Genomic DNA, 19,664 nt, shown 5'->3' on the forward strand with positions numbered 1-19,664 from the left:
TGATTAAAAAGATCATGCGGAAAGATTAATATTCTTAGTGCAGCACGGATTAAAGGATAGACATGATCTCCACGAGTTGGATATTCTTCTTGGTTGTGACCATCAGCTCTAACAGTGTTCAGCAGCCGATATTCTTCAAAAACCCTTTCAAAGGACTGAATGGTATTGTTCCGAGGACTAACGCGTACAACAAAAACGAGATTAGAGCCGTTTATTACTATGATCAGACTGTGGCGGTGGTCGATCTCGGAACAAACAACGAACTACATAATTGCAACCTGATTGAAGTATAGTAAGTGTCTTCAATTAGTTTTAGAGCAATGTTTATGCATGAATAAGAAATTAGATTCGTATCTTTAGTGAGCAAGAAGAGGCTAATGAAGTTTTAAGAAATCTGACGTCAACTGCAGTCCCGCAGTTGGTATCCTTCGAGCAAATGACGAAGCTCATGCAACAGTGCGAGTTATTGGACAAAATCCAGCACGATACGTTATCCACTGAGATGTCCAACACTGAGAACAAAGGTAGTCATGGTGTGGGTAGCGTGTTGTCTCTTCTCTCAGGCATCTTGCCAGGTAAATTTTTATAATTATTAGTTATTTTGTATGGTATTTATAATTCACATCTACTGAGGTAAACTTTAACAGTGTCGTCGTTGGCAGGTACAAAATGGTGCGGCACCGGTGACATCGCTGAGAACTACCACGATTTAGGTCATGAAGCTCAAATTGATAGGTCAGTGCGAATATATTATAGTCATCAGAGCTACAAAAAGATTATGGTTGATTAAACGACAAAGATTTTAACATATTTTATTTTTCTAGATGTTGTCGCAGTCATGATCTTTGCCCTGTAAAAATCCGAGCTCAACAAACGCGATACAATCTCACCAATTATTCTATATATACCAAGTAAGAAAATATTATAAGTTTTCATTTATATATTCGTATAATTGTTTTGTATAATAATAATCGTATACTAATCGTTATAATTCGTAGAACTGTTTATGATTATTGGTGCTTGACATGAATTTTGTTCTTACCTTTGTAGATCGCACTGTGTGTGTGATGAGGCACTGTACCATTGTTTGAAAGCTACGACGAATCCGACAGCGCAAGTAATGGGTCGTATATACTTTAATGTAATAAAAGTACCTTGCATCGAGGATGTATCAGAGGATACTTTGGAGAAACATACATCGATAAGAATAGGACGACGATTTATTCCTGTTCAAATGAGTTATTAAAACGAATGCAGCATTGTAAAGTGTTACCAACAATTTTCATAATTTTATACCGTCGCTAACATAAAGTGTGAAATTGGGAAGGGAGATTTACTGTTGTATAAATATTATACATATGTAAATATAATAATTATAAAGCTTACGCGATTCCCGCTCGATTAGTTGAATCAGTACCTATTGATACTGCTGAGTTGTAGATAAAATTGCTTGTTTCAAGAATGATAATCGAGGAACGATGTTTTGTATCATTCTCTTAATGTCAAAAGAATTGTGATTATAAAGATTACCTGTAAAAAGTATTTATTTTTGTCTGTATTTACAAAATTATTATCTTTATAATGTAACAATAAAGCATTTCTCATTACCTATTAACCATAATGTTTCTTTTCTGATATGTGTATATTGGCATGAAAGCAATCTATTGATCAATATCTCTAAATCTGATTGGGAATATTTTGGATTTTCTAATAGAAATTTTGCCAATTGTCCGGATGTCTCTTGCACAGTATTGGCCAATATTCTTATACATGCTGTAGTCTAAAATAAAGAAGAACTTTAATATCATAAGTCGAGTATAAATATATGTTAATATTAATGGAGTCGTGTGCTTACGAATGGGAAGTTGTTTGTATTATTTTGATACAGATAATCCACTATCAAAGGTACTACATTATATAAGGAGGAGTTACAAGATTGTTGTGAAGATAATAATGCTAGCAACCAAATAAAGTATGGATCTTCAAATGAAAGAGTTCTTCTTATAGTAGCATTAGCAAGTTCAATCATATCATTATCTCTAAAAGCATTTGTACAATTAGTGAAATATTTTTAAATGGTTTTAAAATAATTAAGTAAAAAGAATGGTTATTACTGGATGTATTTAAAACCAATATGCACATAATGCATGGCTGTATAGGCTACTGAAGGCACAATCATATTATCACAGTTATGCATCAGGGATATAATATATTTTAAGCAATCTTGGGCATGGAAAATTTCAAATGCTTTATTGCTTCCCGAAATCAGATTTCCCATCGTCCATATACAAACTTCCTAATGAGAAAACGCATCATTAACTTCATCATTATATGTGATAACATTATAAACATTTTATAACTTACCAATAGAGGATAGTTTAAAGTATTTAATTCTGTAACAAGATATGGTCCAATGCTTTTGGTTAATGCAGTACATGCCTTAGTATTTCCAAGTGCTATATTACAAGAACAGCTAGCAGCACATAACTGCAATGCACTATTATTACTAGATATATCACGTACCAAGGCAAATAAGATATTGTTCACTTTTAAAAAAGATTTAACATTGTCCTCGCTCTAACAAAGAATGAAAAGTCATGTTAATATACTTATTAACTACATTGCATTTGATATATATATCTTTAAATTATAACCTGAATGAGAGCGTTTTGGAGTTGACCATACTCTTCGATAGATAATGTTCTCTTTTTAAGAGCTTTTGCCTTTTCAACGACGAACTCTGTTGTAAATGACGAATTCGTCATAAGGTTTCCTAAAGCCACACGATTTTTGTTCCACGTTTCCGTACGATTTTTCTCCCTTTCCGTGTGAATCAATTCTCTCACACTTTCCCTAATAACCTCGACAGTATCTTCTTTAGTTGATTCTTCTATCTCCATCTTCTTTATAACTATTTGAATAATTATAAAAAATTATGCGAACAATAATTATAAAAATTAATTTACAGAAAACCGGTTTTAACAGTGGTGCCTCATTGTACGGTGTTTATAAAGTGTTGATATTTAAATGTGACCAATCAGAAGATTGCAATCAGCTGATCGAACTATATATATATATATATGTATATGTCGGGTTGGCGTTACGATTAGGGTTGGGGTTAAGGGCGTGAAACGAGTCTTCGATGTGATTAGACATTGTCGTTATGCAATAGAGAAGATATTGACTAGAGCAAACATGATTGTTACAGATATCGACAAGTAACCGGGATAATTAGATACTCGAGACGCTAATGACAATGATCCTAGGTTCGATAACGAATCCGCAGTCAACGGGATAGTAGATGTATATTCTCACAAAATCTAAGTCCGACTCTTGGTTAACAGATCGTGAACACGTTATTCTTTTTCGTTAGTTAAGTCGCAAGCAGGAATAAATTTTCGTCGCGATGATGCCACCGAGGAAAACTATGACGGGGTGTGTCTAAGGGCACGAGATCATCGGATTCGTGGAGCGATGCCTTCGTTCAGAGGGTGAGGGAAATTGACGTTGCTGTTAATTGGTCAATTTCCACGTCGATGGTTAGAAAAGATGCTAGCCGCCCTTGAGGATAAGTTGCTAACGGGGAGCGTCGTTCGAGAGAAAGTAGGTTTCCCCTATCTTCCCGTAGTTGGGACAAAGACTGTTTTTTTGTTTGAAGGACTTTTAGTTAACAAAATCTTAAGATTTACAACGGGTCCTTAGGCTAGCTGAACATGCACTGCGGAAACGCATCGACATCTGGCGATCATCTTACCCGGAGAACAGGGTCTGCGTGTGGCAAGCCACGGGACAGAGACCGTTGGATGTCTATTGTAAAGTATCGCTACAACTATTTCTTTTAAGGAGAGCTACACTGTTACTCCATACCTTTGTTAAACAAACGTTCATCCCTTGACCGCGGCTACGTTGGCGACTGGTTGTCGCCTCGAGCCCAAGCTCACTGTCACGAATCTCAAATAAGTACAATCGGGTTGAATGACAATTGTTTAATTACGGCTATGGTAGAATCTAGATTACAATATTACGGGATTTTCCCAAAGTTCCAAAGGAAGGCTCCGGTGTTCCTTCATCTCCGACATATACATATATATATGTCGGAGATGAAAGGACATCAGTACCTTTCTTTTGGAATGTTTGGGAAGGTGCCCAATACTTTAGTCCAGACTTTTTATTATAGCTGTACTTAAATAATAAAACTGAGAAATAGTTGTTAATGATTTAATTCGAATATGGGTGCCCGAGATTTATGATAGTGAACTTGGGCTCGAAGTGACATAACTGGTCGCTGAACGTAGCCACGATCACGGGAGGGACGTGTACCTAACAGAGGTATGAAGTAATTAAATAGCTCTCCTTAAAAACAAAGATTCACCCGAGAAATACAGAAAGGTACGGAGAGGAGTATGTAAGGGCAGTTCCACTTGGACTGAGTTTCAGTCAGATAAGTTTTACTTGTCCTGGGGACACGAAGTACATTGAGACACACCCGAATCGTGGATCGGTAGGTTGAGTTCGACTTAGGCTGTGACAGAAATCACATTCGTCATCCCATTGACCGTGAATTCGTTATCGAACCTAAATTCATTGTCATCAACATCTCGATTATCTCATCACCGCTATTGTTAAACTCTGTAGTAATTACATTCGTATCAGTAAGATATCATCTATAGTACATAACAACGATGGCCAATTCACAGGAAGATTTATTATACGCTCCTAACTCTAATGATAACCCGACATATACAACAAAATGTGTAATTTCATTCATTATTCTTTTTAAAAATCCTCCAATTGTTTCACAATGCGACTCGAAAACATAAAGTTATGTTTGGAATGTCTATAGATAATGCAATTATTAAAAAAATTATAAATGGCTAATTTCAATTCTATTTCATAACATTTAAGAATAATGCTTTATTGATATTTAAGAATGTTAAATAATGAAGTTTAAAAGTCGTTTGAGACAAGGTCGTTAACCAGCCCAGTATCTTCATCCTCATCTTCGTCTTCTTGAATTCGATAAATCGACAGAATATTATATATAGCATTCGGAAACGTGGCTGCAGGACCAAGTACGTGCAAACGTACGTCACATTTTTCCAGCGTATATTTCCACTTTAATTCGGTACGTTGAGGAAGTATCATTCCCTAAAAAGATTTACAAAGGGATAGTTATATTGAAATCTAATTATATTGAAATAATAATATAATTTTATAATTTTAAATATAACTTTAAAAACCTGAAACTCATTAGCTGTACAACCAAGAACACGTTCAGCCGCATCTCCGGATAATCGACAGCCAATAAGATAACCTGTGTTGTCTTTTAAATTGACTTTTAAATTTAGGCTTGTCGTGTTTAGAGGCACGCGAGTTCCATTGCCTGATGGACATTCGAGATTCATACACGAATCCCGATTATCATCAATGACTTTCTTACATAAGGCGCTAAGAGAGACGAGGAATTGTAAAGCTACTATGTTAAAAAATATTGATTATTGAGGAAAAAGAAAATAAATTAACCATCTAATCGATAGTATTCCAGGGCTTAAGGTCTCCACATTTATATCCATTACGTATGCCTTTAAAATCGTAGCGAATTGAATCCTTTCTCCTTGTTTCGGTTTTTTATTCAGTTTTTCAGAAATTTCTCTTATGGTCATTACATTTGTAATTGTATCAGCTGTGAAAATGGAGTTTGGGTAATATTAATTCAAGCTTTGTATACAATTATAAGTACATGAAACGATACAAATCACATGTAAATGAACAAATTTATAGGATGTGAATAACTGTTCTTACGATTTGGTGTCGCGTAATTTCCAGACATAATATCATTATCATAACACTGCACCGTGTTTCTTATGACTGTGCATTGTGGTATATCAGGATTCTCGGTGATCATTGTTTTTCTAGCTGTGAATATACATACATATAGATGATATCATATGGAAACTTTTCCTGCTACTTTGACTTTTTGAATTACCTATAGATAAAAGAGTTTTTTTCTTGAAATTATCGTACGCGATACGAGCATCCACGAGGAGAAGCACAATACGTTTTGGTTCCCATAACGCAGCTCTTTCGATCCATTCATTTTCCCAAAGTACTAAGGACGCTACTTTGTCCGTTGATCCGTCTACTGCCTCAAAGTTACGAAACTTTATACTCTTTCCGTCGCGTGTTATTGCGTTTCGAATATCACTGACCTATTAAACATGAAATTTACATTATCTTTCAATTAAGAAAATAATATAGAAATTTAAATCTCAAAATATATTTTCTATCTCGAATATTAGAATTAAATATATTTGTGTTGCAAAAATTATGCAAAGGAAAGTAAATTTCTTTGTAGCAGATATAAATATAAAATGAGAATTTCATCGATATCCTCCGATGATTTCTAAATTTAAAGCATACAAAAGTAACAGCTACTAAGGTGTCGACATATTGATCGCGTAGCGCTTCCAAGTTTTCAAAAATGCTTTTCAGAGTTCGCAGGCCAGTCAGCTTCTTAATCGGGAGCATCAGCAAAGGTTCATATTCTGCGCGTGTTGGTGCGTCATGAATTTGCACTAGCGAGTTGCCCTCGTTCACCGTTAGACTGCACGAGCTGGACACCCACGGTACAAACGCCTCGTTCCTGTCCTCTGAACGCCGCTCCAACACTTTTGGATTTATAACTTCCACTGTAAGTTAGATTTAAATATGTATAACATAATTGAATATACATAAATTGACTAACTAAAAAAAAGAGAGTGATCGAAGATTATAAAAATAGAAATAGATAAGAGAGGAAACAGTTATTTTGTGGCATAAGGATTTATTTAGCTCAAATTTAAATTCAAACTCAAATATTCAAAATTAGATTCAAATTCGAATATTTAAACTTAAAAAACCCAAATATTCTTTACATTTACATTCATATATTCAAATTCAAGTTCAAGTGCAAATACAAGATAAGTGCAAATTCAAGTACAAATACAAGCTCAAGCTCAAGCTCAAGCTCAGGCTCAAGCAAAATTTCAAATACAAATGTTGTGTAAATAATATATCATTAATCATTAATTCTTCACAAACCTACGCTCCCAATATGAAAAGTGGAAGTTAATCTTCTAACAAATAGAGTACTGCCCCATACAGTTACATTTATAGAATCTTCTTTTGAATCGCGTAACGTAAACGTCCATACGCCTCGATCACCGTTGTTAACTAAAATTAAAATTTTATTAATCTATCCATATATAAATCGCAAAAGTATTCTCCATGCAAATTTGTTGAGTTTATTTTTCTAAACTTAATTTAAATAAAAAATAAAATTCATACATCTCGTACGTGTAGCATCGATCGTTTTCATGTTAAAACTGTTTACAATTATGCCGATTACAAACGCATTTTGCATTCCAGGACGCAAAGATTTTAATGCATGTTTACACACGCCCGACATTATAGATGTTTTTAATTGTGATAATAATCTTTAACTTTATTAAATTGAAATCTTTCTCTGTCCTTAACACTTTGCTTCTGAAACAAACGTAATATTTGGCGCTGTTATTACCAACTATATTTAAATTCAAAATATCAATTAATTGAAAATCGAATCTAACCTAATTATTATCTACTTAATTTAGTTATTTATCTCTCTTGTGTATAATTATCTATTTTAGAAGACAGAATATTTTTTATTAGAATTATTAACATAAATTATAATATTTAAATATTATTTATTAGAAGAAAAATTATTAGCCTATATGTACAATAAGGCAGATTTCGAAACATCATTATGAACTAGGCTTAAAATAGATTATGTTCGAACGTTGGCAATCCTGTTGGCGATGATACTTGATTCACTTTCATTGACTTTAGTGACGTCGAATCGGCAGAGTGGGAGGTGATTTTTCCTGCGAAGTTCATGATTTAAGACATTTTCGAAACTGTTACGTGTCAGGATTCATCGAAAACCATGGCTGACAACGAACAGAAAGCGTTACAATTAATAGCCGAGGCCGAGAAGAAGCTAGCATCTTCCAAGAGCTTCCTGGGTTCTCTATTTGGGTACGTTTACTACATCGATTTACTTGAACTCGTCCGCCACTAAATTTCCAATCTCAATTCGCATTATTTATTTACTTCGATTTACAATAAAGATGAACATTATGCCTTTCTTCTTTGCAAAAACATTGTTCTTTTATAATACATTTCTTTCCATCGTTCAATAAATCGTTCATTTCTATGCATTTGCATGTGTATATCTCTATGCGTAGCAATTTTACTGCCGATATAATGTATCAAAACTAAATTATGGTGCAGCGTAAGAAATATCAAAATCATGAAAGCATGTAATTTTTGCACGTTGTTTTACTCTGATGTGTCTATTTTCTTTATTTTTATCTTTTATTTTATTTTTATTGTCTGTACTTTTAATATGTAACAATATTTGTTATTAGATGACTCATAGTGCAATAATTATGTCTTGTATACGAGGTGAAATCGAGTAATTTTGAAATACAAATAAATTTCGTTGATATTAAATTTTAATTGTTGAGACGTTTAATATTCTCATTATAGTGGATCATCGAAGGTTGAAGAAGCTGTAGAATGTTACCAACGTGCTGCAAACTTGTTCAAGATGGCAAAGAATTGGAGTTCAGCAGGGAGTACATTCTATGAAGCAGCAGAATTGCATGCCAAGGCGGGTAGTCGTCACGATGCAGCTACCAATTATGTAGATGCTGCTAATTCTTTCAAGAAATCTGATATAAATGGTACAGTGATAATAATTTTCAACACTTGCATTTGTAACTAAAGAGTATGAAATCCAATAATAAATTGATTGCATATATTTATAGAGGCAATTAGTTGCCTGTTAAAGGCTATTGAAATCTACACCGACATGGGTCGGTTCACGATGGCAGCCAAGCATCATCAAAGTATAGCTGAGATGTATGAAAGCGAAGCCATGGATCTTGAGAGAGCAGTTCATCATTATGAGCAAGCTGCTGACTACTTTCGTGGAGAGGAGAGCAATTCCTCTGCCAATAAATGTCTTTTGAAAGTTGCACAGTATGCTGCTCAGCTTGAAAATTATGAAAAAGCTATACAAATTTATGAACAGGTAACGTTTCTTTAATAATAATCGGAATTCTGATAAAAAAAAGAAGGGATTATAAAGCTTTGTTTTATTTTATTCTACAGGTTGCATCTGCATCTTTAGAAAGTTCTCTGTTAAAATACAGCGCGAAGGAATACTTTTTCCGGGCGGCGCTGTGTCACTTGTGCGTTGATACATTGAACGCGCAACACGCGATTGAACGTTATCAGGAACAATATCCTGCATTTCAGGATTCTAGAGAGTACAAATTGATAAAGGTACGAAATATATTCTGTTATTTATACTCTGTTAAGTAAATATCATAAAATCTTCCTTGTTTAAAAGAAACTCGATATTATACTCTGATATGGTAGATATTTTAATCTTTATTTCAGACACTAATAGAACACATTGAGGATGAAAACCTCGAAGGTTTTACAGAAGCGGTAAAGGAATATGATTCGATTTCGCGATTGGATCAATGGTACACGACAGTATTATTACGTATTAAAAAGCAGGTTGACGTTAATCCAAATCTACGCTGATCGGTTGTTCCTACTTTACGCTATTTCCTGTCGATGATATTATTAATCCAATTCTATATGTATTCTTTTTTAAATCATATCCTGCTTTCAGTGGAACTTGTAAAGTAGTTTCGTTTTTATATCCAAATATATTTTTCATAACATCTCCTTGCTCTCTTGGCAACTGTTACATGTTTCATCACTTAAGTTATCACGTTACTAATAGAAGATTGTCATGAAAAGAGTATAAACGAAAAAGAGAAAGTGAACTTCAAATATTCTATGGACATTAATAGTTCATTTACAATGCCGATATACAAGGCATACAATTAAATATATAAATACATAGTATCAGAACTTTGTTGGCATTATCATACCTATGAATACATAAATAGCTTGCCAAAAAGCCACAGCTTGTACAACTCATTTTACCGCCTGCGATTGCGATGAATTATTAGGACGAAAACAATTGTTTTCCATGAGTTTAGTCGTTTTAGTAGAATAATGTGGTGCAGTTTTATATATATATATATAATATTTTTGAGCGGTTATTGATATTTATTATTAGTAATTTGGAATAATTATTAACAATAACAAATAAGATTTTGTAATTACAAAAAAAATTATAGCTTATGTTTCGCCTGGAATTGTTAAAACAAAACGATAGATTGTCAGTTGTTATCTTTACACTGCCAGAGTGTCAGAATAATGAATATGGTATGCATATTATCTTCTTATGGATTTAATGTATTTTACGTTAGTATCAAATTTTCTTCTTTTTTTTTCTTAAACCTTGATTTTCACAGAATTTTATTTAATCTGAAACTTTAAGTGTATGTATATAGTATGGTTATGATATTTTAATAATTTTTAAAATGGATGGAACATATAATTCATAATGTTGGAAAATGATCATGACATGCATTTAAGTGTAAATATAGTTATTTTTTCTCTTTTTCTTCTTTTCTTGCTTTTTGGTTAAGATCGATATTTGTTGGTATTTTCTTATCGTTGAAAACTGATTTTGTCAATGTATATTTGTACTTAGAGATATGTAGATTCGAAATAGTTGGTACTAGTGATTAAAAAAAGCGATTATCATTGTAAAAATTTTTAATTTATTTCACCGTTAATTTATTGTTATTTAATCAATTGTACGTCGGGAATTTACTACAGCATTTCATATTTAGAACAAGTTACATTGTTTGAATACATCTATTAGATACACATATACATATATAAATATTCTATTGTTAAGTAGGAATAGAAAATAAATACTTCTGCATGCACAGAAAGTAACGGAGCGTGCACTTCATAAGCATTACTAAAAAAAGAAATGTAACTTTCGATGCACGTAATTAATGCTACATTATTTTTTTCGAATTGTATAAGAAAATTCGTTGAATAAAAAAAAATTTATTTATTCTTTGTACACATTTATCTATATATATATTAGTTTGACAGTTGTAATTATTAATCGATAGGTAATGAATAACTTATTCATATGATCAGTGCTTGTTTCTCTAAAATCTGAGAGTTAATTAATGGCGTTCAGATTTTCTATTATATTCTACGTATTGTAATATTAAACTACGTATATAAAATGCATTCTTTTGAAAACTCTAAATACAACTAAACTTAAGCAAGTCATTTCATCCAATGTGTTCGTAAAAAATTTATAAAATTTAATTACAACTATGCGTGATTGACACGGTGATGAGAAAAAGTGTGTTTATGCGTTCTTTATCTTTTTGTTCGCGAAATATCATATAATAAAAATTTACTTCGTTACTTTAGTTAATTTACTTAAGTCGTATAGTGGGAAGAATTAGCGTGTACATATGTATGGTGTGAGTACTCTGGGTTCGTATACGCCTCTTGAAAAAAACAGAAATTAAGTTTCTGTCGTGCATGTAGAAATTTATTTATGTATACATATACATACGTCCGTTATTGTATATTTAGTTTATGTATTGATGATTAAAATGGAATTATGTTACGATAATCGAAGCTCTTCTCGTAATTTGATTTATATTATTGCGTTTGTAAACTGATGACCGCATTGTTAAAGACCTAATAACAATTATATTAACAGCACCACATGATAGAATTTTTTAGTGGCAATATTAACATGCTTGACAAGTTATAACCCCGTAATAAATAATAAAAAAACGATATCATACCCTACAAAAAAATATTTAGTAATCAAATACCATTTTATAAAGTGTCTTAAACAATATTCCACAAAATGATCGAGCATTATATGCAACTTTAACGGCAGGCGGAATGTTAGTAAAATAGACAATATAATAGCGTTCTATATATCATTCAGAAAATTCCACGAAATTAATTGTTCGAAGCATGTGTAGATTTCTTTTTATATAAAAATTTGCAAAGTGCGTAGCGAATATCAGTGAGCAAATAAAGTTGTAGTTTTTCTTCATATTGTATTACATATAGTTGATCGCATACTACGATAGATTTACTTTGTAAATAAAAATAATTGAATACAAATTTATAGTTGCTGTCTGTATCATGAATCGTTGTATCTTCACTTTATAAGTTACAATAAAACAAATTAAAAGTACCGAAGTTCCTTTTAAAAGCGAAATTTAATAATTAAAGTCGGACATTAAATAGAACGTATAGTGACTCGTGAAAGTACATATTTGAATATTTATTATAAAAAACTTAGATGTATATATATTGTACGTGTTATGTAAAACATTTCGAAATTAACATTTAACATAAAACATTTTAAATATGTATATATATTCTATATGTTATATAAAACAGTTTGAAATTTTATTACTACGATAAGATACGACTGTTATGATTATACATATTGGTCAAATTTCAAAACAATCTGAAATTATAGTTTTTTTATACGTTTTCAAATTAATTTCAAATTTAACCAATATGATGATGATAGCGAAGTCACTGTTACTGATACATATTCAAAATATTTCATATAAGACACATGATATATTCATAAAATATTAATACAAGTATCCAAATATTTTCGAGAACAAATGTAGTAGCTCTTAAAATGTTTAGCACGTAATAGATTGATTCTTATGAAAATTGATATTCTAAACAAATATTTTCAAAATATTTTAAATCTTAATAATAACTACCAAAAATTAATTAGAAAATAGGTTTTAAGATTAGAAGAACATAGCAATCTATTATGATTCGAAAATTATAATAACCTTCAAAAAATGTGACGAAAATTTCGACCAATAGGAAGCAAGTATCATAGGAAGCTAGCATTCTCATTGGAAGAAAATATTTCGACATAATATGCACACATATATCTCGCGTGTCAAGAATGCGGTCACTGAACTTGTAGGCTTTAATATTTAAATATCGATTAAAAACAATTTCAACCTCAAGGTGTATTCTAAGCAATCGAATAAAAAGCTAAATAAAGAAAACTTAACAAGTATTCGGTCGTATTCGTACCAACTCTCAAATATTTAATTTCAATTTTACTTTTTTTTTCTTCGTTTTGCACACAATTCTTGTTTGAAAGGCAGTACTTCACGTGCGGATGTTCGAAGATTGCTCATCCCAACAGATGTGTTCCGAGCATAGTTCTTGAATTCTCGGTTTTCATTGCAAATTTTTCCTTTGGTCAGCCTCGATTCTACAACAAAACACGGAAACAAAATTAATTTGTTTCTGTTACGGATAATCGAGCCCCGGATCATCGAATTAGCAAGAGTATCTTGCTTATAAATACACGTTCATCCTCGGACAGGTGAGCGATCTACTTTTCGCAGTACCATTCCATCGAAAATTTCATCTCCTTCACCTATTGTAAATTTCTCCGCAAATTTAACCTATGCATTTCGTATTGTTGTTTTTTTCCCTTGGGATATGCTTGATTACGCGAATTAGACCACATCGCAGGTAATCTTTGGCACATCATTCACCTATTTTATAGGTTGGGTATATATCAGAGTAATCTCGATAAAGAGAAAGTATGTTATAATGATCTATTAAAGAGAAAGGATCGAAGACTGTGCAGTTGAGCTAAGATGCACGATGTCCACGTTTTTTTATGGAGTTTATTGCAGCCAGGAGTTTATATGAACCTTATTTTCCATTATCATTGAACACCTTATGTGCTCGTTTTGATTAAAGATATCTAACAAAATTGATAGCAAAATCTTTAATTTTGTGCAGTTTAAGTCCCATCTCATGCGTTGAGAGATTTAACAAACGATCATTTCGATGTAAATTTTTATGTAATTTTTGTAGATTTGGAAGTATGGACTCATTTGCAATAATATAACAATTATAACATTATTTCAGAATGGCTCGTGGACAACAAAAGATTCAGTCACAAGCTAAGGCAGCCGAGAAGGCTGCAAAAGTGAAAAAGCAACAAGGACATAGTGCTAATGAACAAAAAAAGGCTGCACAGAAAGCTTTAGTACACGTGTGCATAGTTTGTAAGGTTAGTATGTTATCTATTTTTAATAACCTATATTATAGATTTTAGTGTATTTAAAATTAAAAAATAACAATCTGTTTGTAGGCACAAATGCCAGATCCAAAGACATACAAACAACACTTTGAAAACAAACATCCTAAGAATGACTTACCAGAAGACTTAAAGAATATATGAGGGTGAGATGTTGCGTAAGGATACAGGTTGGGATGGAGCAAGAGCAACAAAAAATTACTACAAATGACAAAGTGATATAGTTCGACGTTCAACTAATCATTAAATAGTCTCATACAAAAAATAAATTAAACCTTGTTAGTGTTTAAAATGAACTATTGCACAGTTAACAATTGAATTTTTGTGCACAGCCCAAAATTGGTATTCACTTGCAAAAGTAAATTTTCTAGTTTTCTTTCAACGATATTCAGTAATGTTCATCAAACACGTGATTGCTAAGTTTCCACTTGATTGAAACATGTATATTACTAATAAATAAAGTTAATCGATTTAGCAGAATGATTACGAATGTTCATGCATACTTTAATGTTACAAGCAGTGAAAGATTATTTGTTGGCTTCTTTAACTTAAAAAAAAATTAACGTCTATGTTTTGCATTCAGAATAGAATATAATCAAAGAATTAAATGTAAAAGGGAAGATTTTATCTACGAGGAACAAGAAACTGCCATTTTACAGTGTTTCTGCCAATTAGTCTACCAATAAAAGTATCGTATCTGTAATATGTTTAACACATAACTTTTTCTATGAATGATCATTAAGTTTTCATACATTCAAGCCTAATTTTCATTAAAAACATAAATTATGTTTTACGCAAATAATAGTAAGATGGAATTACTAAATATTAGTTTTTTTACAAGACTAAATTTTAGCATTTAGTACTTAAATTCTTTACTGTTTCATACTGAGAATAATTGATTCAATGGACTTTCCTCTCTACATTGTAGGATTTGTTTTTTGTTTCGTAAATGTTTCTGTCTGGCACTGTATATTTGCTATTCTGCACTAAAAAAAAAACATGGCAAAGCACTGCACAATCATCTAGTATTTAGCAAAGAATCTGTTATTCTCGAGAACTTCCAAATATAATATATTATACCTTTGAAGTATGCTTTTAAAAATTTCTACCAGAATCCCTATTGAAGATTACACATTCGTTTTTCAGTACTGATGAGGTTAACGGAAACTTCTAGCATGCGTTTAATATAGAAATAAGTATACGAATTATATGTAATTTGTTCTGACAAAATAATTATAGAATTTTACACCACAAATTGTTATTTTGTTCAAAACAATCTACGATCATCCTCACCTGTAAAAAAGATTTATCTTTAAATAATGTTAATTATTTATCGTTTTAGTTAAAGAAATAATTATAAATAAATAACAAAATTGTTCTCAAAATAATGTTGCTGCACCATATTTTGAGGTGCTGCTTCTTTGATGAGGTATCAATAAATAAAAGGAAACGCGTGAAAATTTGATAAAATGATGATATGATATCACGTGACAATGACATGAAAGCGTAAATAGAAAATTCTATTTTTTACTTTTCTATGAACATTTTGTCGCATCATGATATGTCATGATGATTTATCAACGATTTCAAGTGAAAGCGGGAAAAATATTGCATCATGTAAGCTCGTGAACACAGGATCATATATATTGTACGCATCCGTGATCGTCGCTCAGTTGTTCTGTGTGCTTCTATCACAGCGTGCATTAATACTAATTTCCAACTCGTTTTGTTGTTACTTTTTCATCTTCACTTATTTTTTCACGCTTGAATATTTTTCGTGGTGATCACAATATTTTTATCTTAACGCCATCATCTTCTGGGAAGCAACAAATCGCAGTTTATTCAGAAGGTACAATATGTTTTAATTTCATAAATTTAAATGATATATTGCATATTCTTTTTTTACTGCATTATAGTGAAGGTCATTTGTGAAATGTTCTGTAATATAGTCAAGCAATAGATAATAGATCGAGCAATGTAATTGTTAAAAATAATAATAGGAATCGTATTAATACATAACTTGGTAAAATATTTAGAAAAAATGTAAAGAGAGATATGTATAAAACTATAAAATAAGATTGTAAATATTAAAATTTTGTTTAATAAATGGAAGAAGTTATAGCAGTTATAGTAGTTCTGAATGATTTATATTTAAATCACGTATTACAGTTACGGTGACCCATTAATTCGTCACATTTTCGTAATAGATTTGCCATAATTTAATCATATATAGTAGTCAAATTATCTAAATCCTAGATAAGGTTATTGTACGATATAAGTACGTTACTTCTGGGACGTCTTTTATATCAAAAAAGATATATATATATATGCATTTATGGAAAACTTAAAGATGTAAAAATATATAGGATACATGAAGAAAAGAAGACATATATATATATATATATTTTTATATCTTTAAATTTTCCATAAATGTATAAAAATCATTTCATATCCCTACATTATTTCTGATAATTCTAAATCCAATAATAATAATAATAATAATAATTTCCTACTGTATACAGGCGGGGACGGAAGAAAATTCCAGATTCATATTTGTGTATAATAACTACATTACATTAATAGTAACTTTGCTGTACTAAATATTTTTTACCATGCTGATAACAGTTATCTATATTATATCTATTCATAACTTCATTCTTTTTATGAATTATAGCTTCTTTTTTTACATTGTAATATTTTTCTACTGCATATCCTTCAAACTCTCTTTCGTCTTCCACTGTACCTTCATAAAAATCCTCTAAAAGCAATAATCGATCGAATGGAAAAGTAATGTATCCGTCTGTAGATAAAATGTCTATCTATCAATCAACAACTTCTCTATATGTTTCACAACCGCGAGTCAATGACGTAATCCAATAACCAAGTTCAATCTACTATATTTTATATGAAGACATTTTCAGTGCCTTTGATTGAAAAAATTGAGAAGAGATGGATTCCATATTTCGCACGAGGTCATTAGGTGCAGCTGCCGAAGGTGTTCGAGATCAGTATGCTGACGGGAGAGCAGCTAAAGTATGGGAAGTGTTTATAGGCGATAAAAATCAAAGAACTCAGAATTATCGTGACTTTTTGGTCGGTATGCTGAGAGATAAGGGATGCAAGAAAATTTTGGATGTAGCATGCGGGACTGGTGTGGACTCGGTGATGCTACTCGAGGAGGGTTTCGAAGTGCTCAGTGTAGACGCTTCGGATAAGATGTTAAAATATGCTTTGAAGGCACGATGGGAACGCAGGAAGGAGGAAGCGTTTGACAATTGGGGTAAATATTGTTTTACCGTGGAATATATGTATATACAGAGTGTTTCATTTATTTCAAATGAATAATATAGAATATTATTCGTCTTGGATTCATTAATATCTTATTTACTTTTGTTGGTATAAAAAATCCTTTACATTCAGATAAATTGATTCAGAACAACGAATATAGTTCTTCGAAAGTAATTAAAAATATTAATGAATGCAAGATAAACCGAACGCACATTAAATAACATATTATGAATGGAAATATTTTTTATTTTTTGAGTAAGTGAAAATAAATGAAAATTAATTCCTAAAGATTACTTCAGCTTGAGATTAATATTAATGTTTTTATTTGGAATGCAAATCGTTTTTAACGGTAACTGGATAAATTAATAAATTCGATTATAACCTTCAATACCATAAGGTATATGTATGTATGTATGTATACTAATATTAGCTAATAATTTGTATCGCAAATGATATTACTCTTTTCTAGTAGATTATGAAATTCGTTACTATTGTGAGATTAGCTAATTAACTGAAATATTAATATTAAATTGTTGTTATTTTCGCAAAGCTCATAGTTCGACCTAGTGCGTATGCGATTAGCGATTATTGAGGTGAAATTTCCTATGTGTATTCGTTGCATACGTCGCGTCAGAAGCAGATCAGAACTGTGACTTATAATTTATATAACGTGACATTTCATAGTTTTCCATCGTCAAGAGAAATACAGAAAAGCAACAATATGATGAAATCATTAACCCGATATATTCCTTTCCTCCTTGTTCGAACGTTTATGTGTACTGTAAACCGTTATTGCTTATCACAACAAAGTATAAAAGATTAGTACCTTATCGAAGGTCAATTCTTTCACATAACCGATTGTTTTTATTTTCAATTTTTTTTGCTAAAGATTATACTGAATTATTGTTGACCCAACCTTTTTACACTATAAGTTATAAGTTAAGAGTCAAGTTGATATTAACATGTTGGCTGTCATATCTTATATCTTGCAAAACAAGTCATTCTTCATTTTTTGCAGATATAGATATGATACAATTAATATATAATAGAAGTGATATGACATGTTTATAAATAAAGGAATTGTTATATCCAAAAGATTGAGGATCCAATTGATGAATTATATCGAGAGTATTTGCTTTTTATTAATGTAAAATTAAGATTTTGAGTGTTTCTTTTAATTTGAGAGATAAGTAATAAAATTGAATATCTTGGCAATGTATTAATTCTTTGTTTAATGATGTTTTGTTCTGCAGAGATTGAAGAGGCGAACTGGTTGACTTTACCGAAGGATATTCGTCATTTAATAGGAGACGGATTTGATGCAGTAATTTGCTTGGGGAATAGTTTTGCTCACATGCCTGACACTTTTGGAGATCAAAGAGAACAAAGGTAATATTGATATATCTTGCTCCGTATTAATGTATTAGTAGATTGCAAGAGTTTTCTTTTCAACTTCGTTATCGAATGTAGGCAAGCATTATTGAATTTTGAACACTGCGTGAAACCCGGTGGCTTGCTGCTGATTGATCACAGAAATTACGATGATATAATTGATACTGGAAATGTACCGGCAAAATGCATATATTACAATGTAAGTATACTTGAGAAACTTCGAGCTTATAAACAAATAAATTTTCGATTTCTTTCAAAAATTATATACAAAGTTCCATCTATAGATGCGTCTTAAATACTCTAATACAAAGCATTCAAATTTAAAATATTCAAATTGAAAGTATTAAAATTTGGGTCCTCGAATTTAAACGATTCAATTTTGGCGCATGAACTTTTGTAATTTAATCTTTATTAGAACTATTTTTTATGGAATTTTAGAGTCAACGCACAACAAACATTAAATCATCGGTACTATTCGTTTCGGGAAAACCAGCGATCGTCACCTTAGATTATATGATAACCTTGGATGAAGGGGAGGAAGAGGAAGAGCAAGTCAGCGAATTCAGACTGTCCTATTATCCACACAGGTTAAATGTGTTCAAGGACATGTTGGATGAAGCGTTCCATTACAGGGCCAAGCACACTATCTACGGCGATTTTAAACCTTTGGAAGAAATAAAGAATCCTGGTTTTTATATCCATGTCATGGAGAAACCAGAATATGCAAATTTAATAAAACAGTAATCATTTCAACGAACACAACTTCGTCGTGGAGTTCTAATTTTCAACGTGTTTTATTTATTTTCTATTTATTTCGTACTCTTGGGAACTCTTGCTCTGTATCATGATTTTTATAATTTATATACCTTTTTATACA

The 19,664-nt window shown here is 31.5% G+C and overlaps 6 protein-coding genes across 9 annotated transcripts; 4 read left to right on the forward strand and 2 right to left on the reverse strand.

The window, feature by feature from the left end:
- The first annotated feature begins 53 nt into the window (after positions 1-53).
- Positions 54-1,385, forward strand: LOC122572495. 2 transcript variants are annotated; one of them, XM_043737492.1, is made up of 5 exons: positions 54-292; positions 361-575; positions 648-735; positions 825-911; positions 1,051-1,385. In XM_043737492.1, the coding sequence occupies exons 1-5, from the start codon at positions 63-65 to the stop codon at positions 1,244-1,246; spliced, it is 816 nt and encodes a 271-aa protein (XP_043593427.1). In that variant the 5' UTR covers positions 54-62; the 3' UTR covers positions 1,247-1,385. The 2 variants fall into 2 exon arrangements, with proteins under 2 accessions (XP_043593427.1, XP_043593428.1); XM_043737493.1 differs by having other exon boundaries at positions 663-735.
- Positions 1,386-1,416: 31 nt separating this feature from the next.
- Positions 1,417-3,399, reverse strand: LOC122572493. Its single transcript, XM_043737490.1, has 6 exons — positions 2,655-3,399; positions 2,365-2,577; positions 2,115-2,296; positions 1,856-2,039; positions 1,609-1,780; positions 1,417-1,530 (listed from the first exon to the last, which is right to left on the reverse strand). The coding sequence occupies exons 1-6, from the start codon at positions 2,898-2,900 to the stop codon at positions 1,418-1,420; spliced, it is 1,110 nt and encodes a 369-aa protein (XP_043593425.1). The 5' UTR covers positions 2,901-3,399; the 3' UTR covers position 1,417.
- A 1,322-nt stretch (positions 3,400-4,721) lies between these two features.
- LOC122572856 (meiosis-specific with OB domain-containing protein) lies at positions 4,722-7,617 on the reverse strand. Its single transcript, XM_043738433.1, has 9 exons — positions 7,608-7,617; positions 7,327-7,524; positions 7,081-7,212; positions 6,421-6,689; positions 5,987-6,209; positions 5,803-5,916; positions 5,524-5,683; positions 5,241-5,448; positions 4,722-5,148 (listed from the first exon to the last, which is right to left on the reverse strand). Exons 2-9 carry the CDS (start codon positions 7,445-7,447, stop codon positions 4,948-4,950), a joined length of 1,428 nt encoding a protein of 475 aa, XP_043594368.1. The 5' UTR covers positions 7,448-7,524; positions 7,608-7,617; the 3' UTR covers positions 4,722-4,947.
- Positions 7,618-7,858: 241 nt separating this feature from the next.
- On the forward strand, positions 7,859-12,129 carry LOC122572859 (alpha-soluble NSF attachment protein). Its single transcript, XM_043738437.1, has 5 exons — positions 7,859-8,055; positions 8,569-8,765; positions 8,850-9,115; positions 9,196-9,369; positions 9,487-12,129. Exons 1-5 carry the CDS (start codon positions 7,964-7,966, stop codon positions 9,634-9,636), a joined length of 879 nt encoding a protein of 292 aa, XP_043594372.1. The 5' UTR covers positions 7,859-7,963; the 3' UTR covers positions 9,637-12,129.
- Positions 12,130-13,058: 929 nt separating this feature from the next.
- Positions 13,059-14,587, forward strand: LOC122572861 (zinc finger protein 706-like). 2 transcript variants are annotated; one of them, XM_043738441.1, is made up of 3 exons: positions 13,059-13,378; positions 13,936-14,080; positions 14,162-14,587. In XM_043738441.1, the coding sequence occupies exons 2-3, from the start codon at positions 13,937-13,939 to the stop codon at positions 14,249-14,251; spliced, it is 234 nt and encodes a 77-aa protein (XP_043594376.1). In that variant the 5' UTR covers positions 13,059-13,378; position 13,936; the 3' UTR covers positions 14,252-14,587. The 2 variants fall into 2 exon arrangements, with proteins under 2 accessions (XP_043594376.1, XP_043594374.1); XM_043738439.1 differs by lacking the exon at positions 13,059-13,378 and adding an exon at positions 13,393-13,530.
- Positions 14,588-15,501: 914 nt separating this feature from the next.
- LOC122572858 (glycine N-methyltransferase) lies at positions 15,502-19,544 on the forward strand. Of its 2 annotated transcripts, none has more exons than XM_043738436.1 (5): positions 15,502-15,956; positions 17,019-17,387; positions 18,649-18,784; positions 18,866-18,986; positions 19,226-19,544. In XM_043738436.1, exons 2-5 carry the CDS (start codon positions 17,057-17,059, stop codon positions 19,529-19,531), a joined length of 894 nt encoding a protein of 297 aa, XP_043594371.1. In that variant the 5' UTR covers positions 15,502-15,956; positions 17,019-17,056; the 3' UTR covers positions 19,532-19,544. The 2 variants fall into 2 exon arrangements, with proteins under 2 accessions (XP_043594371.1, XP_043594370.1); XM_043738435.1 differs by having other exon boundaries at positions 17,029-17,387.
- Positions 19,545-19,664: the final 120 nt, after the last annotated feature.

This window comes from Bombus pyrosoma, linkage group LG11 (genome assembly GCF_014825855.1).
Source record: "Bombus pyrosoma isolate SC7728 linkage group LG11, ASM1482585v1, whole genome shotgun sequence".
NCBI lineage: Eukaryota > Metazoa > Arthropoda > Insecta > Hymenoptera > Apidae > Bombus > Bombus pyrosoma.

Excerpts from the sequence above, each read along its gene's own strand:
- LOC122572495 (XM_043737492.1), top strand. The coding sequence starts at position 63 with ATGATCTCCACGAGTTGGATATTCTTCTTGGTTGTGACCATCAGCTCT. Across the intron at positions 293-360 it reads TGCAACCTGATTGAAGTATA|TGAGCAAGAAGAGGCTAATG; the intron begins GTAAGTGTCTTC and ends TCGTATCTTTAG. Across the intron at positions 736-824 it reads CATGAAGCTCAAATTGATAG|ATGTTGTCGCAGTCATGATC; the intron begins GTCAGTGCGAAT and ends TTATTTTTCTAG.
- LOC122572493 (XM_043737490.1), bottom strand. The coding sequence starts at position 2,900 with ATGGAGATAGAAGAATCAACTAAAGAAGATACTGTCGAGGTTATTAGG. Across the intron at positions 2,578-2,654 it reads TCCAAAACGCTCTCATTCAG|AGCGAGGACAATGTTAAATC; the intron begins GTTATAATTTAA and ends ATTCTTTGTTAG. Across the intron at positions 1,531-1,608 it reads AGAAACATTATGGTTAATAG|GTAATCTTTATAATCACAAT; the intron begins GTAATGAGAAAT and ends TACTTTTTACAG.
- LOC122572856 (XM_043738433.1), bottom strand. The coding sequence starts at position 7,447 with ATGTCGGGCGTGTGTAAACATGCATTAAAATCTTTGCGTCCTGGAATG. Across the intron at positions 6,690-7,080 it reads TTTTCATATTGGGAGCGTAG|TGGAAGTTATAAATCCAAAA; the intron begins GTTTGTGAAGAA and ends TCTAACTTACAG. Across the intron at positions 5,917-5,986 it reads AAAAACTCTTTTATCTATAG|CTAGAAAAACAATGATCACC; the intron begins GTAATTCAAAAA and ends GTATATTCACAG.
- LOC122572859 (XM_043738437.1), top strand. The coding sequence starts at position 7,964 with ATGGCTGACAACGAACAGAAAGCGTTACAATTAATAGCCGAGGCCGAG. Across the intron at positions 8,056-8,568 it reads TTCCTGGGTTCTCTATTTGG|TGGATCATCGAAGGTTGAAG; the intron begins GTACGTTTACTA and ends TTCTCATTATAG. Across the intron at positions 9,116-9,195 it reads CTATACAAATTTATGAACAG|GTTGCATCTGCATCTTTAGA; the intron begins GTAACGTTTCTT and ends TTTATTCTACAG.
- LOC122572861 (XM_043738439.1), top strand. The coding sequence starts at position 13,463 with ATGCATTTCGTATTGTTGTTTTTTTCCCTTGGGATATGCTTGATTACG. Across the intron at positions 13,531-13,935 it reads CGAATTAGACCACATCGCAG|AATGGCTCGTGGACAACAAA; the intron begins GTAATCTTTGGC and ends ACATTATTTCAG. Across the intron at positions 14,081-14,161 it reads ACGTGTGCATAGTTTGTAAG|GCACAAATGCCAGATCCAAA; the intron begins GTTAGTATGTTA and ends ATCTGTTTGTAG.
- LOC122572858 (XM_043738436.1), top strand. The coding sequence starts at position 17,057 with ATGGATTCCATATTTCGCACGAGGTCATTAGGTGCAGCTGCCGAAGGT. Across the intron at positions 17,388-18,648 it reads GGAAGCGTTTGACAATTGGG|AGATTGAAGAGGCGAACTGG; the intron begins GTAAATATTGTT and ends TTTGTTCTGCAG. Across the intron at positions 18,785-18,865 it reads GGAGATCAAAGAGAACAAAG|GCAAGCATTATTGAATTTTG; the intron begins GTAATATTGATA and ends TATCGAATGTAG.